The sequence below is a fragment of the Pelodiscus sinensis genome, chromosome 3 (genome assembly GCF_049634645.1).
Source record: "Pelodiscus sinensis isolate JC-2024 chromosome 3, ASM4963464v1, whole genome shotgun sequence".
NCBI lineage: Eukaryota > Metazoa > Chordata > Testudines > Trionychidae > Pelodiscus > Pelodiscus sinensis.
The window spans coordinates 124,692,517-124,710,411 of NC_134713.1; the positions used below are offsets into that span (position 1 = coordinate 124,692,517).

At 38.7% G+C, this 17,895-nt stretch overlaps 1 protein-coding gene across 9 annotated transcripts in view; it reads right to left on the minus strand.

Moving 5' to 3' along the window:
* Window positions 1-17,895, minus strand: part of SIPA1L2 (signal induced proliferation associated 1 like 2) — a 251,297-nt gene that overhangs the window by 83,307 nt on the left and 150,095 nt on the right. For 6 of the 9 annotated variants that reach the window (XM_075924753.1, XM_075924747.1, XM_075924746.1 and 3 more), the window contains 4 exons: window positions 11,770-11,873; window positions 9,197-9,274; window positions 5,415-5,572; window positions 2,459-3,035 (listed from right to left, as the gene is read on the minus strand). In XM_075924753.1, coding sequence (XP_075780868.1) covers window positions 2,459-3,035; window positions 5,415-5,572; window positions 9,197-9,274; window positions 11,770-11,873 — 917 coding nt within the window. The remainder of the gene's footprint in view (window positions 1-2,458; window positions 3,036-5,414; window positions 5,573-9,196; window positions 9,275-11,769; window positions 11,874-17,895) is intronic. The other 3 variants (XM_075924750.1, XM_075924752.1, XM_075924754.1) reach the window with 1 other exon arrangement.

Genomic DNA, 17,895 nt, shown 5'->3' on the forward strand with positions numbered 1-17,895 from the left:
ATTGTTATGCTATTGTGTTTGTAGAATCAATTCTTTGGAAAGAAGAAAGGCTCTATTTTCTGACAGGCTAATGCTATGTTTGGTTTCATGTGCCTTACCATACTAATAGGTGACAGTCATTTAGTCATTTATGGTTGACTGTGGGTTTCTGCATAGAGCAAAATACATGAACATCTTCAGAGTCCTAAACTTTGAATTGTCCGGAGCAACAAGCATCCCTATGTCAAATTTTTATTTTTCTCCAATGCCAAGACATCTATCTATATGTTACTGAATTTTTAGCTGCTTTTTTATTTTCAAAACACAGGCAAGCAAAATGCAAATGAGCCAAATGAAGTGAAATTTTTGAGTTCCAACAGTTTAGAAATGAAGAAGACTGGTTATTTCACTGGGGATTTTGAGATACAGAACTGAGATCTTTCATACATAAATGAAAATTATTTTGTCATTATATGGAATAATCAAATACGTTCAAATTTTAGCTTTTACTAAAGAAATTTCTTTTTTCACACTACGTAAAAATGAAGAGTTTCACAACTGGTATAGCAATCCATGGAAAATTCAGTAGTTTGTGCAACTGATTAGTTAGGGCACTAATTTTTCACTTCTGGAGATCAAAGAATTCTGGCCTAGGTCATAACAGTGGTTATAGGACTAGAAGGGACCTCCTTGGTCATCAAGTCATATGTCCTGCTATCACAGGCAATCCAGTCATAATCCCATTCATAAACTTATTAAGTTCCATCTGAAAACTTAAGTTGTTTGTCCCAACTATTTCCATTGAAATATTTTCCAGGACCTTACTCCTATAAGGGTCAGAAACCATCTAATCTCCAATTGTCTTTTAGTCTCTAGTCATAAGTTAAAATTAGTTTGTTCTCCTTTGTTCATGTTAATTTTGAGACATGTATTTTCCCCCAGTTGCTAGCTGCTTAAGGGAGGACCAAGACTGGATCACTATGAAATATGATGATCCCTGATATTATTTTACTTTCTCTCTCTCACACACACATCCTCCTTCCCTTTTAATTGTTTTTATTCAAGGATCTCTAATTGCTTTATAGACAATGAATTTAGTCTTAACATTTCTACAAGATAAATAACTATTTGAAAGAGGGGAAAGCTGGGACATTGGATCATATGATTTGCCCGATGTTACACAGTAAGCGTGGGGCATACACAGCTAGCGAAGGAAGCCAGTAATTCCAGCTCCTACTCCTCTCACTCTAGCCACAAATGACTGATTGAAAAAACTTTGAGGAACTTTGTATACCTTGTGTCTGCTCTGTAACTAGCTCAAAGCCATGGCTGTTAGCATCTTACAGAGTTTTAAAGGTGCTAGCCATATTGTTTTTACAAAATGCTATCTGTACAACATTAAGTACAGGATGCCCCCGGTTTGCGATGGCCCGGCTTACAACCCCCTGTACTTATGGCCTTTTCCGTAAGTGCGGAAGGAGCCAAAAAAACCCAACTTACGTCCTCGGCCCTGCATTTATGATGGCGTACGACGTCTGTCAAATGTGGAATTGAGTTACAACGCCCCCAATTTGTGACGCAATCTCCAGAACCAATCGCGTTGCAAGTCGGGGGCAGCCTGTATTGTAACCTAGTAGTAAAGCTAAATGTGGCATTCAATACCTTAGTGTAGAACTTTTTTTTTTTTTTTTTTTAATAAAGTTTATGGAACTATTTATCCTTAGACAGCCAATCCCCACTCAAGTGTGACATCCCAGCTTTCTTTGCTTACATACTGATGGCACAAGTATGGGAGGCCCACTGGAGGACTGAAGATATTCAGAATTGTAAAATGTGCCTCTTTTCCTTTCGGTTCCACAATACCAACTTTTGCCCAAATGTTCTGTGTCAATGTGACTCCCAACATTTACTACTCTATTTATGTTTCATCAAATGGGGAAGCTATCTGGAGAATCACATTTATATGCATTCAGATGCCTAGTTCATATTATTCAGTTTTGTAGTTTAAAAAAAATATTTTATCACAGTTATAAATGGACATCTTATGCCTCCGTCGTGGAGTAAACGCCACATAGAGAGACTCCTGACTTCAGTGGTGCTCTGATCAGGTATGGGGTCTGATTTTCTACTAAGATCGATGTAGTCTCAGGTTATGCAGATGTCAATGTGTGTAATGGTCACCTTTAGGCATTGTGAGCCCCTATTGAAATTCTTATAAATCAACTAACTAAAGGTAAATGGTGTCTGAGTGTTTAGAACATTATCCATTAAAAGTCAACATTTACTAGCTGTATGGGTAAGGATGCAAGCACTCCAAAATTCAGCTTTCAAATTAACTTTTAAAAATATTCATATAGTTAATAAAAAGGAGGAGGGGGAAGAGGTCAGAAAGAAAAGGAGAGGAGAGAAGAGAACATAGTGCCTAATTCTTCATAAACTGCATCAAATTTGAGAGGTTTGGGGTAAGAGAAAGACTTACTTCTAGTCTTTGTACAACTTCTCTGATGTCATCAGAACAATTATCAATTGCAGAGAGAAGAATACATTCTCCTCTTTCATAAAAGATTTTAATACTCATTAATCCTGAAGTCCATCCAATAACATCTCTGCAGGAGCAGTTAAACACTACATTTTTGGATTCTTTTTCAATCAACATGATAAATTCATTGGAGATTCCAAGGAGACATTCAATGTCTGCAGACTGGCCAAAGTCCCGTGCTATCACATTCCACATAATTGCTCCAACACTAAATAAATGAGCATCCTTTCTTGGTTTAACTTTCTCTTTTTTCTTTGCCCCAAGAGTAATAAAACTGAACTTCACCGAAGTATCCACTGTAGCTGTAGTAACAAAATTTTCTGCCAGATCTTTCAAATATTCTTGTCGCGTCCTGGTGGCCATGGCTCGGAATTTTTCTGACTTGTGTGCTGCATTTTCAGCATTAATAACTTTGGCTAAAAGGAAGTCCCTAAAAACTGCTGATTTGGGGAACGTTACTCCTTTGGGGATTGGTGGACCAAATGGAGGTACATCTTTTGATCTTGATACTCCAACACTAGAAATAAAAACAAAAAATAAAATGGATAACCGTCACAACAAAATCTCTACATGACTATGATCTACATAACCCACTGACACAGATGAGTTTCAATGTACAAATTGAGAGATATGAACCGTTAGACATTACAAAGCTGTGTATCTGAAACATATAGGAAACCTGTTTTATTTGTACACATCTACAAGTCAAACAAAAGGGTGTAAACAAAATTGACTGGACTTATAAAACAAAGCCATTTGTGACTCCTCTTTATTCATATAATTCAGGTCAAAGTCCAGAATTTACAAAGCTGCAGCATTTCAATAAGGACTGTTTATAAAGTGTATTTCTTCTTATTTTCCCTGGGATAAATGCAAAATGGTTCCTAGGGTATTGTTATTTAGATGGAACCTTAATTTTAAGGAGCTTTCAAGTTGAATTTTCTTAAAGCAAATGTATCTTATTTACTTTTTCACTAACTCCTTTATTCCATCTCTGACAAATTGAACAAACTCCTTCCTGAGGGCCAAATTCTCCCGACCCCCAGTTATACCCATATCACCCCACTGACGTTGCTAGGATAGTACAGAAACAATTTGAGGGCAGAATTTGAAATATAGGGTATATCTGGCACATTTGTCCAAATGTTCCCATGCTTGAGTAAAAAAAGTTACAGGAAGAAAAAAAAGTCTGCAGAAAGCCAAACAGTTCTGTTACATAGTTCCCTCTAATGGAGAGGGTCTGAGGCCACATGAAATACAAAAGGGAGAGGAATTCATTCTAGCCAAGGGCAACAGACTCCATAGCTTCAGTATACTTAGGTATCTGCTGGTATCCTACAAGAACCAGTAGAGGGCCCAAATATTGCCACCTTTTTCCTTGCTGAGTTGCATCTTCCTCTAAAATAGTCTCTAAACTAAACTACATAGGGAACAAAGTCTTATTCAGTGAAAGCAAGAATGGCATAATGTGACCCATGAAAAACAGCTGCTGCCCCAGCATGGCATTTCAATCTCCTGGTTGGGGCAGAACAGCATCTAATGGTCTGAGAGCAAAGGGAAGTAATTCTACATAGCAGCTGCTTCATGCCACATCTCTATTTGCCAATCCTTGAACAAAACTGAATGAGTTTTAAAAGACTACATACTTCTAGGAGATCCACTGTCATTTATCTGAAGTTGACAGATGCTACAGTGTCCCAGACAGACTCTCTGCAATGCTGTTTGAAAGAGGAGAGGCTGCCCAGAGTGATGCAGTGCAGTGGGAAAGAGCCTCCCTTCCCCCACCAGGTAACATGCTAGGATAGGATGAGAAGGGGAGGAGTTGCAGTGGCAGCACTCCTTCAAATTCCAGACAACTTCTGGCCATGCTGATAGCATGGAAGTTCCAAGTTGATGGAGGGATAGGGGAAGAGTCATATGTAGTAGTCACATGGCTCCCTTTGGACGATGCACTTTGTCCTCCCTCCCCAACTAGTCACCGGGCTGCAGCAGCCGTGCCACTGCAGGCAGGGGCTGCTCCAGCCCAACCAGAGCATCTCTTAACTGTGGTCCCTCCGCTGTGGACAGGGGAAGCTCCAGACCAGTTACAGCAGTCCCTTTCTACAGTGGGCCCTGCAAGGCTGGAGTAGCCCCCTGCTCATGCCAAATGGGGAGGTGCTCCAGTCCTCACCATTAGCCTTTCATATTGTTAATGGTGAGGTTAACCTTTCACTAACTTCACCATTAACCTTTCCATTGCTATAACTTCAAGTCTTATTTTTAAAACCTGACTGCCCTTTATATGTCCACAAGTAAATAAATATAGAATACTAAAACTGAAAGGGACCTCAAGAGATCATCAAGTCCGGTCCTCTGCCCTCACAGCAGGATCAAGCATGGTCTATATCATCCCTGATAGATGTCTGTTAACCTGTTCTTAAATATCTCCAGTGGTGGAGATTCCACAACTTCCCTAGGCAATTTATTCCAGTGTTTAACCACCCTGACAGGTAGGAAGTTTTTGCTAATGTTCAACGTAAACCTCCTTTGCTGACATTTAAGTCCATTTTTTCTTTTCCAATATCTACATATCTTTAGCTATGCCTACAAAACTATACCCACAATTAAGTATGAATACAAACAAAGCTCTCTAAACTTAAACCCTTAATGATCATGATCTATTAAATGAACCAGTCTGAAATGCTATCATTATAGTGATGTCAAATACCTTACTTTTTATATTCTATGCACCTTTAAAAATGAAACTCTAAACTGGAAGAGAAACATAGCAGAAATACAGAGAAAACAGACACACCCACACACATATATACACTTCTTCACATATGTACATTGCTTGGAAAAGATGCTTTATTTTAATGAAAATAGCAAAGAAGAAGAATAGTAAGTATCCACTCACCTATAGCACACATTTTCAGTGCAAGGATTATGCACTTTAACTATGACAAACACATGTTGAAAGTGAGATCGGATATTTTTTGGAGTAAAAGGAAGCGCTCCGGGCTCTTGGAAGACAACAGTAACGATATCATTTCCTATGTGCCTTTTCCTTAGAAGCTATGTACAAGGAATATGAATTTAAAATCAGTTAGTTTTCTCTTCACATTTGCAAAAAAAAAAAAACCAAAAAAAACCAAAACAAAAAACAATTGACAACTTAATTTTTAAAATGAGTCACTTCAGAAAGTGGATACATTTTTACAATGCAGTATTCCCAGTGTGGAGATGCATGAAACTGGGATGTATGGGGGCATGAGGGGAAGAATGGGCTAAGCTAATAACTTTACCAGCCTTACTTTATGATTTGATTCTTTTTCGATATGTCAGCCAGTGTTCATCTCCACATATTAGAGTACTTGTGTATTAATATGAAAATTGCATAACATTTGACATTTAGCACTAACATTTGTATGTCCTTTCATATCTGAAGCACAATATTGTTTATCTTTTGTCAGGAAACCTCTCCTCTCCTAAACTGTATTAAGTCCCTAAATATTTTTTTTTAAATTAGTCACCTAGTAAACTGTCAGCACAAATTCTAGCTATCTTAAATTTAGTGATATAGCAGTGGATACAACTATGAATGTACCAGAGCTTCAAATTTACTGATCATAACCTCACTACAGTAATTCTTTGTTGTCCGTTTCTTTATTATAGGGATATATAATTTTACAGGTAATATTTTTTTTATTATAGGCTGAAAATTGAATGGTCATGTAAATGGAAAAGAGTATACTGAAGGATAAGGCCTATTCTTAAAAAAAACAAAAACAAAAACAAAAAACCAACCCCACCCTCCCTAAACAAAAATAGAAAACCAAACCTATTTATTTAACCTTTTGTGGCTACAAAATGAAGTTACGGTTATTAGTGAAAGACTTGTATGTCTATAACTTACTAATTTTTTAAAAAGTTTTTTAAGGCTCTGCTAATGCTATTAAGTAGTTTGTGCTAGAACAGCACGTGTTGCAGGGTGTAGATGTGTTATCACCCAGAAGTCTGCAGAACTTGCATTGTGGACTAGTGAGTCAGCTTTGTAAGGCTGCACTAACACTACAGAGCCAAAATACAACCGAAAGAACTGTAAGAAATCAGCTATATGATATAGGGCAATGATGAGTTTACTTCTCCAGTGTTTAGAAAGAAGTTATCTTGTTTTTGGAATAATTGCTTTTATTGATTTTTATATGAAAAACCAATATTCAAACTCATACATAAAATAGGCACAATTATCTTATTGTTTATATATAAATGCCAGAGATCTGTTTACAACCATACATCTGGAAAGCCAACAAGAATCGATGGTAATGCAGTTCTGAAGTACTAACAAAATATGCTACTTTGAATGCACTAAAAAAATCAAGAATAATGTAAAGAAAAAAAGAAATATTAACCAATGAGCACTTAAAAAGATTTGAAAAATACTAATTTTGTTCTACAATATATTTTCTTATTCATTAAATGGTAAAGCCACAATAAATAGCTGTTTGGGCAACTGTAAGATATATGTGTATTGCACACAATCTATGTTCGAAATGCATAATAAACTATTTGACGTTGTGTTTAAATGTAATGTCAGAAATAATGTAATTTGTTTTAATGATGTATAGTGCATTTAGATCAGCATAGTAAAGCACAAGTTCACAGTGAGAGGTTATCACTGCCTTACAGGTTGGAACCTACATAACAAATGAATTTGTGTCAGACCTTCCAATCACAGGGCTATTTAAATTGAACGTAAGTAAGCAGAACTCATGTAAGACTAGATTTTGTATGTTATCAAAATAATTATTTTGTCTCCAAGCAGATTCTTTTCCTTTTTAAAAATGTGCTAAATGTCTTTGGGAAGTGCTCCTTAACCTACAAATAATCATGGGACACATAGGCAAGAATAGAACACATCTGTAAGATATAAGACTAAAAAGTTTTTGAAATCTAGAAGCACTGTATTAGCAACAGTAGCTCTTTACAGTAAAGCTGGTTCTTGAGTCCTATCAATAAGCTGATTAACATTTTAGGTGCTTTAGAAAGCTTAAAATATTAACATGAATTTAAAGTGTGGTCAACATTCTTAAAACCTTACCAGGTTTGTTGAAATCTGAGTGACTTCATTGACAATTTTTTAATAAAACCAATATAACTCTGCCATTATAAATGGCTACCATGCACAAGTGATCAGTGAAGTTCAACGCAAACTGAGTGAAGGCAAAACACAGTGATGTGTCTGTATATAGGGAATCAGAATGCAAAGAGCTTGAAAGTGGAGAGAAGGAAACCGGGGATGGGGGTAGAAGGAGATGAACCAAAACATGAAAGGAAGAACTCTAGCAAGAGCAAAGTACAGGAGAAATCATAATTGTTCAAGGGGGGGGAGGGGAAGAGGGGAACACACTTTCCTGGAAAGCATAAATAAGGGTAATTGGCTGAAAATGCAAGAGGGATTGAAGGAAACCAGGCTAAGTTAAAATGACTGTCCCATGCCCTTTTCCAGTTTGTCCCTTTAACCTATTCTCTTTCCAACTTCCACTTCCTAACTATTTTTGAAACCTCAGTTTCCTCTTCCTCTCTCATTTTCAGGTTTGCTCAGTTTATTCATCTGCCTTTCTAACATATTCCGAAGTTTCTTACGACAAATGCTGAAGCACAGTAGGGATTCTCAATAGGGTACACAGACCACGCAGGATTACTTACAGGAAGAAGACACCCAGACACTCTCTGAGATCACTCTAGTATCAGTCTAAATTGTTATGGTAAAATGTGAAATGAACTTAATACAAAAGTGTGGGTAGTCAACAGCAAACCAGTGAAGAAGAACTTAACACACAAAAGGGAGTCCAGTAAGGAGAATATGTGAGAAAAGCAAAAACTGATTGATTAAAAAGTTTATACAAAGATATTAGTTACTGTATTGACTAGGATATCTTATCCATAATGACGAACTCTAATTTTCTGATGTATACAAAATCTAGAGGGAAAATATGGGCTACCATGTTAAAATGTAGCACACTTCCTGGCTATGTACGTTCATAGACAACCTGCCCATTTCTGTGTAATTTCAATCACCTGTTCCAACTGAGAATGAAGGAGTTCTTGTGATAAGAGTGAAATATATCAGTCTTCACTCAATTCAGTGGTGAAAAGTGGAAATATCACAAATAAAGAAACCTGCAATCTTATTTTAGTATATTTCTAAAATAAGTAAAGGGACTTCAAAAAAGTAATTTCAATATGTATTTCTGTTCAACACAATAACAAACGTGAAATGGTATTTCAATCAGACCTGGTTAAACTGAGTTATGTGAGCCCATCTGTCTGATTCTCTCGAAGTTTAGCAGCAACTAATCTTATGTATCAATGAAATAACTTGTTAATCTGATTTTTACTTTTCTTTAATTAATCCAGACAAGAATGAATGCAATGAAAGGATTTGAGTTAATCAGGTCTGACTATGTATAGAAGCAGACTCCAAATGTGAGGAGAAACTTGCAAGGGAGTGAACTGGAAAGGGACTTTGGAAGGGTAAAGTTTAAAGGAGAAAACCTTGAACTATGATTTGAAGGAGAGGCTAACAATAGGAGAAGGAACTGGGGCCACACCAGGGCTGGTCGTCCTCTCTGTTCTAGGGAAGGCGCAGCTGAATCGAGGGTCCCCAGCCTACGTTGCCGCCAAAGTGAAAATTACCTTGCTCTTTGGATCTCCTGCTGGCTCTAAAACTAGAGGGATGTCCTGATCAGTGACCAAGCAGGGCGTAGTTAAGTCCTGGAAGAAGCAACAGACAATTCTGGTGTGGCCTATTTTTGGCTCACCGGTATTTGGAATTAGCAAAAGCTCAGAGCTTGCTCATAAGAGGCCCTGTTTCTAAATGTTGAAGAAGAATGATTTGACATCTTGACAAATGACGACAGAAAGTAGGAAATCATATTGAGGGGGCAGAGTCATGTCTGTGTCAGCATACACCCCTTAATGCTGGTGCAACAAGCTACTGATTTGGGGGGCTCAGTTACCTTTTGTACCTAAAAAGGGAAGTTGCCATGTTCTCTATCCTCCCCCTACTTGGGTATGTGGATACAGTGAGCCAAGTCCTGCTGAGAAAGCAGTGTTCATATACCACATGGCTTATAAGTCTCAATGTCCTGGGGTCATGAGCAACTGCGCTTGTGGTCTTGAGACTTCCAGGAATCTCAAGGGAAAGACTTATTCTTCTGATCAGATTTCTTCCTATCTTGTGAGAGATACCACTGCCGATATATTGCACATTTCAATACATATTTTGGTAACTAAATAGCAATGGTGATAAAGTAAACATTTGTTTATTAATGACCCCTTTTACACATTAAGGCTGGCTAAATTTCTTGGTACTTGAGTGTGTTATCACACCTCAGGCAGGTGTCCATGCCATGCAAACACTGTTGTGTTCCAGCATCTAAAAAAAAATAATGTGGCGGGTCTTCAGGAATATATACTGCTTCTCCTTGTGAAACTGCCACATTATTTTGACCTCAAGAAAGCAATGGATCACAATGCAAAACTGCTTCTAAATACCAACACTGTCAGAAGTACAAAGACTGATGGGTGCTTGCTGAAACATTGTGCAAGGGAGTGTTCATTATTAGGGGACAATAACAATTAAAAAAGGAGTATTTTGGAAGTAGATCAACAACAGGCATCTATCTAGAAAGGAAGGAAACAGAAGGGAGTGTCAGGGAAAAGGATAAAGAGAAGGCAAAGTAAGAAGCAATAGGACAGCAGCAGGGGTGGCTGAACAATGCAGCAGTGGAACTGACAAACAGTAAACAATCATGAAAATTAGTGGATCAAGGTAAAAGGGTTCCCTATGCTCAAGGCTGAGGGCAACTCAAGACAGACAATGACCAAAATAATAATAATAATAAACTTCAAGTAAGGCCATATTTACTGTCAGCACTTGTGATAAGCAATGAAAATGTTCATTTTAGGATCAAGCTCATTCAGCATATTATATCTTATTGCACTGCATCCTTTCTATTTACATAAGTTTTTAAGCCGTTCACATAAAGACCAATATTCTTCTATTCCAACGTATTTTGCATCTGTGTTTAACCAAGGAAAAAGAAGTCTTTAAAAATAAAGATTCAAGATTAGATGATGACTTGAACCTTGGCAATATATCTTTCAAATACTACCTTTTGTACAAAGTCATCACTTTGATCTCCAATTTGTTTTACATATATATAGTATCTCAGGAATACTTAAATGTGATTTTTAAATTAAACATTAAAGCCATGTATGTTTGCCAGTCTGGTAAAATGTAATATAAAAGTTTAATCTTACAGTCAATGAAGTAAGACTGGTCTCTGGGCAAAGTGACTCTGTTACATAACTCTACATCACAACAAAAGATGGGCCAAAGCTGTCAAGAGAAGCGGGGATGTTGGAAAAACAGTTGTATCTTGCACTGCAACTGCAGAAGATACTACAATTAAACACTTTTTGTTTTACTTCTGTAGAGGCAGAAATACGCCGAATATGTAAAAAAAGTTGTATCATCAACAGTCATCTGATCAGTGAATAGCTCTACTCTGTTGTTGTTTTGATATATTATACCAAATGTGCTTTTCTACTTATTCACAAAAAATATTTTTTCTGAAGGATTTCACTATCTAGTACAGGCAAAGACAGACATAACCTTATTCAGGATTCCACACACTTTGGATGCTGTGGTGTTTTTTAGCCATCCTTAATGCTCTAAGAGTTTCTGAGCTATAATATGAGCCATGAGAATTTATCAGATAGAAAAAAAGTTTGTTGCACAGCCATCTATCACTACAAGCAGATGCCTTATAGGATTTGGTGAGGCATTATTATTAAAATAGTACACTAAGCAGAGGTTTGAAGGCTGAAATAAAAAATAAAGATTACTCAGGATCATCTAAAAACTTTGTTACATTATTACATATTTTAATCACATGATGGATTTTATTCTAATTTAAGTTTGAGAAAAATGTTTTAATCTTCACACATCAGTGTTATTTAATATTAGCATGCAATGGAAGAATCAGAATAAGTTTCTAAATCATGAAGATAAATTAAAATAACATCTGAGTACTTAATGCTTTAACAAGATTTCTATAAACATGATTCTAAGTGATGGTCTTAATTTGCATAAACCACTAATATTGTTTTACAGCAAAACAATAATTTCAAACAAAAACTCCATTCAGCCCCTAAATTTTACACAACATATTACTATAAAAATGTGAATTAAGAAAACATACCTGTTGCCTGTTACTTGGCATGTATGGTAGCATAGTTGATACATGAAACATTAATTCATAATCTTTATAGGTGGTATAGAGGGAATGAGTTCCTGTTGAATCAGCTGCAAATAAATTTCATTATAAAAAAAAAAAAAAAAGAGAGTCGGTGAAACAAAACTTTCACAGTTTTTAAAGACACCACTCTTTGCATATTATGACTATAATTTTCTATTTAGATTCCTAAATGTAGGCTAAATAGACTTCAATGGAGCTATGACTATTTACAACACCTGATGATCTGCTCCCTAATTTCATATTAAGGGATTAAGAGAGCCTTGAGATCTTGCCAGAAGCTGTCCACACTGAGCTCCTTGCAAGATTGGGATTTGAGTAACATAATTTTGAAGACAATAGCAGCTGTAGATTCTCATTGTTTTTTGAAAAAAAAAAATCAAGGCACAATACTAAATATGTATTTAGTTGCCTAAATATGAGATTAGCTAATTTTCAGAAACAGGCTCAAAATTTAGATTTAAAGAAAAAAAAACAACCAACATGGCCAAACATTTCAATTTTCAATATGCAAATCGTGAAGCACATAGTACTTTTTCCTAAATAAAAACAGTAATAATTGTATAGATTGTACTTACAAATACTTCATCATTTTAAATGTATAGGATCTTTAAATTGGCACTTAGTTACTCCATAGATTAATCTACAGAAAATACTGACAACATTTTTCTACCTATCATATTTAACAGATACTGCAGTTGAGATTTAAAATAATACATTCTACTTCATGGCATCAGATTGTGCAAACTAATAATTAAATATAGTAAAAAGCAATGATCTTCCATGTCAAAGTGTACTTTCATTTAACTCCTGTAATTTAGGTTTAATTGTGAATTTTCATAATGTGCCATCAAATAGAATGCACTGTTTTAAAGTCTCTTTAAGCTGGGCTGAGAGCCCCGCTGGGCTCCTGGGCAAGGCAAGGGGACCCTGCTCCATGCTCCCAGAAGGAGTGGGGCTCAGATGGAAGAGGGGATGGGGTTAGGTTGCTCCTAGCGCTACCTGGAGAGCACTGCACCTCCCTTAGGCAGCCTTAAATGCTGCTTGGAGCACACCATGCAGTGTCCGGGCAGTACTTTAAAGGACCTGGAGCTCCGGCCACTGCCATAGTAGCAGCAGCAGTGGCCAGGACCTCGGGGCTCCCTCCTCACACTCTTTCACTCTCCTTTTCTCCAAGTTATGGCCTAGGCCCTGTCCAGTACCTACATTTCAAAACCAATTTCACCTGACAATTTTAGGCTTGTATTCAAGAAAGAACTTAAAACATATTTTAGATGTTTTGCTGAAATGGGGCTTTGAACTCTGGACAACATGTATGACAAGTTTCAAATTTATAGCTAGAACAGCCATGTTAGGATCCCCAGAAAAACATTTAAAATGGGAAATATAAAATTAACTCTTATTTATATCCATTTTTCAAAACTTTTTTAAACAACTTTGTATTAAGTATAATTCAATAGTTTGTGTCTCTGACCCCAATTCTGAAAATACTTATTCACATGTTTAACTTTAATTACCACTGGCTTCTATATACTTATGTGATTAAAACTAAGTTCATGTGTGAGTGTTTGCAAAATTGAGACTATATGCATAGCAGAATTTCCACTGTAGTTTCTTATATAAATCTAGGGGGGGGGGGGGAGAGGAGAAGAAATATCAGCATAAATGATTTTCCCCTTTATTTCAGAATCTTACCTAGAAATACAATCTCATTTAACCTTTGGATACTGTTTTATAACATCAGATTCTCATTTTTTGTTGCTTATTACAGAGAAGATATCTATATCCCTTACCTTTAATTCAAGTTGTCTAAGGTAGCATCCCTATGTAGCTTAATAATTTTGGTTTAGTATCTTGGAAATGAATCAGTAAATCTATGTTTAAAATTTAAGATTCCCTTATTGGGACAAGCTGAACTCATTTGGCTCAGAAAATGTTAGACTGGGCACTTGGTAATGCATATTGTAATTAAGATTACAGAATAGTTGCTATTAGAAATACCGTGTTTTTGTAACCTTTACTTATAATTCTCCATGTTTTTAGTACCTCATTTCTAACTATGATTTCTGTTGCAGAAATTTTGAGTAAAATCCCTTCAGTCACTCTGTGTTATAGAGCGAGGCTATGTCTAGACTGCAAACAAAAGTCGGAAAAAGATACGCAAATTGTGATTCGCTATTTGCGTATCTTTTTCTGCTTTTCTTTCGTAAGAGGCTTTTCTGAAATTTGGCCCATCTGCACGGGGCTAAATTTGTGAAAAACCTCCTCTTTTGGCACATCCCTTCTTCTTCATACAATGAGTATTACAGGGATGGAGAAAGAACATGTACGTTTTTTCAGAAATTGTTCCGAAAAAGTGGACACGTTCCTTGGACGTGGCATAGCTTTTCCGGGATACCTCTGGTATCCTGGAAAAGATCTGCAGTTTAGACATAGCCTGAGAGGAGAAAAAACAGAGAAGTGTTTTCTTGAAAACAAAGGCAGCAACCAAAACAAGACTCCTGTTCGCTTCAGTGAGATATAAAAATGAAGATGTAAGAATTTAGAGGGTTGCCGTGTTAGTCAGTTGCAACAAAAACAATGAGAAGTTGTGTGGCATGTTAAAGACCAACAAACTAGCAGGGTCGGACTGAGACACGGGCTAGCCAGACAGCTGCCCGGGGCACCAACCGACGGAGGGCACCTGATGGCAGCTGTGAGAGGCACACGGCGTCCTTTACAGCTGCCATCAGGTGCCCCATGCCTGGCTCCCGCAGCGCCGGCCCTGCAGCGCCGGCCAGCAGCACCCTTTATCCCACGGCCGTGGGGCTCTGCACCTCCCGGTGTGCACACCAGCAGCACTGGCCGGGCCGGGCAGCACATGCGCCGTGTGCCCCGCATGTGCCCGGGGGTGGTGCCGCATGCCTGGGGCACCGCCGCATGCCTGGGGCACCAAAAGGGCTCGGGCCAGTCCTGCAAACTAGGTTACTGCCACTTTAAGGTTATATAGTGAAAAGAAAGGAAAAGTAAAGATATGAAAAAGCTGAAGTGCCAAGAACAATGTTAACATGACTCTTGCACATATTTTCAGTCCTGTTCTTCTGTGTACACATGTAGTCTATTATATTACTATTTTTATTATAAAAAAATAGATCACCAAACATACAGGGTGTGCAATGTGGCAGAATAAGAAATGCTACCTTAATTATTTCCATTTCCTAGTTTTCAAATTCAAAATGATACAATCTTAATGTTGCACTGATTTTTCTGCATTTAATATATGCTGCAAATCTGCATATAAAGGCCTTGATACATTCAGTCACTCATGAGAATACAGGTTGGGCCTCCCTTGTTCGGTACCCTCGATACCCAAGCTCCTGAATGAGGGAATTTACTGGATATGGGGTTGTCCCCTGCCACTGGTCTCCATGGACGCTCCCCCTCCTTGCAGTTGGCTCCTTTTTGGTCCCACTGTCTGCCCCTCTTCTCCACCACCTGACTACGGATCCCTGCCTGAGACAGGACTCGCCTGTGCTACTGCTGTCCCACCCGGCCAGGGCTCCCCAGCCACAGCCAGTGCTCCCCTGGGACATGGTTCTCCCCCACCTGACCAGGGCTCCCCTGGGACATGATTCACACTCCTGGATGCTGGGCTCTCTGATCCAGCAACAGCCAAGGTCCTGCTGGACCATGGATGTTGCCAGACCGGAGAATCCTGGATTTCAGAGATTCAACCTGTATGATAAAAACTAGTAGACAATGAAAAATTCAACAGATTAACTGAAGAATAAATAAGTTCTCTAGTAAAAAGACCACATTGATAAACTTTTGGGGAATAGAAGGAAGGGGTTTTTAAAAAAAATAAAATTCAGTTTAATTAGCTACAGCAGCGATTTCCAAACTATGGGCCGCAGCCCAGTACCAGACCACAGGAAAAAAATATTGGGCCTCAGCGTGGCTGCTGGGGTGTTCCGGGCTCCCGGAGTGCCCATGTGGCACCAGGTCCCCCAAGCCCTGGGCCGGTCTCGGCAGACACACTAGGAGGAGTGCCAGGCTGGGCTGCAGGAAGGGGGGAGGGAGCTGGGCTCACCTGGGCTGCAGGAGGAAGGAGGTGCCGGGAACCCGGTGCTGGACTCAAGGGGAAGGAGGGAGGGAGGAGCAGGGAATCCACACTGGGCTCAGCAGTTCTTTGGGGCTTGGGGACAGGTGTAGGGAAATGGGGCTCAGCTGTGCTGTGGAGGAGGCATGCAGGGAACCAGTGCACGGCTCAACTGGGCTGAGGTAGATGGAGGAAGGCATACGGAACAGAAGGGCAGCTCAGCTGGGAACTGGTGCTGCACACCCTTGGATTGTGGGGGATGGTTTTGGGGTAGGTGCAGGAAACCAGAGGGGGTGGGCAGTTCAGTTGGGTTGCAGGGGAGGGAGATGCAAAGAATCCTAGCGGGGGGGGGAGGGGGGGAAACCAGGAGCCATGAAATGACCTCCCCTGGTCCAAAATATCCCTCATCTGGGACCAGTCAGGTCAGAGGGTGCCAGACCAGGGAGGTCCAACTCCTACCCAAGTCCCCTCCTTGCACCCTCCCTCCTAGCCAGATCCCCTACCCCCAATCTGCTCCTGCTCCCACCTCCTGGAGTGCCCATGTGGCGCCAGGTCCCCCAAGCCCTGGCTGGGCGGAGGATGCAGCCAGGTGAAACACTGGACGTTTATTCATTTAAAAAAAAATTTAATACACGTTTATATTTTGGGGCTGCAAAAAACAGTACTGAAAAAAATGGGTTCCAACTAAAGTAAAAAGTTTGGGAAACCCTGGTCTAGCCAGCTTTCTATCCATCTTACAGTCCGTTTATCCAATCCATATTCCCTTAACTTGCTGGCAAGAATATTGTCGGTAACCGTATCAAAAGCTTTGCTAAAGCTGGCACTGGGGGCCTTGGGAGGACCAGAAACAACTTATTTGCATATTAATCATTTGCTTAATGAATACGCAAATATGCAAATGAATGTTTCTGGTCCTCCAAAAGCTCGTGAATGGATTTACTGGTTCCCATGTCAAAAAGTTTGGGAACCCCTGAGCTACAGCAATATAAAAATGAAAATGTAAAACATCAACAGTGAAGAGTAAGGTACCATTATGCTTAGTTCAAGAAGTACTGAAAAAGTGGCTAATAGAAAAAGAAAGATAATCATAAAGCATACTAAACTCAGTCTGTAGGATATGGAAAGATTAGTTTGTTCTAACTGTAAACATTACACTCCTGTGACAGTCACTGGGTTTAACTGAAGCCATAGCTATATACTCTGCATAAAACCAGAAACAATTTTTTTGTGTCAGTCATCTTGATTTCACTTTCAGACAGCAGCATAACACTATGTGACAGCATATCTTCTGCACTCATCTTCAACAACACACAGCAGTTAATAGCATATCCAAATTATGTTACATTTTGCCCCACAGAATTTAGTATCAGCTGTTTGCTTTCAAAGCGAGTCAGGAAAAGTGTGTGCTGAGAACACTGCGGAACTAAATTTGATGACATCAGATCAGAATATGTTTTGATATGTAGACAGTGCTTGATGATTTTCAGTCATGCTCCCCTCATGGAATGTCCAAAAGGTCGTTTGGTCACTTTTTTCCTAATGTGTGTACAGATCCCAAAAGATTTAAGACAATCAAAGTATTGTGACCAGTATATGCTAACAATATGTCAATATCAAATGAGAGAAACTGAAAACATGCTGTGCTGAAATAGAATGTACTATGCCATTATCAAGAACAGATTTATATTAACAATATTCTGGCAAATCCCAAAGGAATGTGGCCACCTTGCAAATCTAGCAGTAACAGCAGTATTATTTCAAAACGATACACTGCTTTGATAAAAAATGCTCCAGTTATGTTAACTATGGCATATCGATAAATTCCAGTTTTTGTTTGTAGGCCACGCCAACCTCAATAGTCAGATTGGCTAAAAGTTTACACGTGGTAGATTTAGCAGAAATAAGTAAATCCAAGCAGTCCAAACAATTAAATAAAAGTGTAAGCAGTAGAGATATCTGCTGTACATTTCCATCAAATCTCATCGATCTGATGT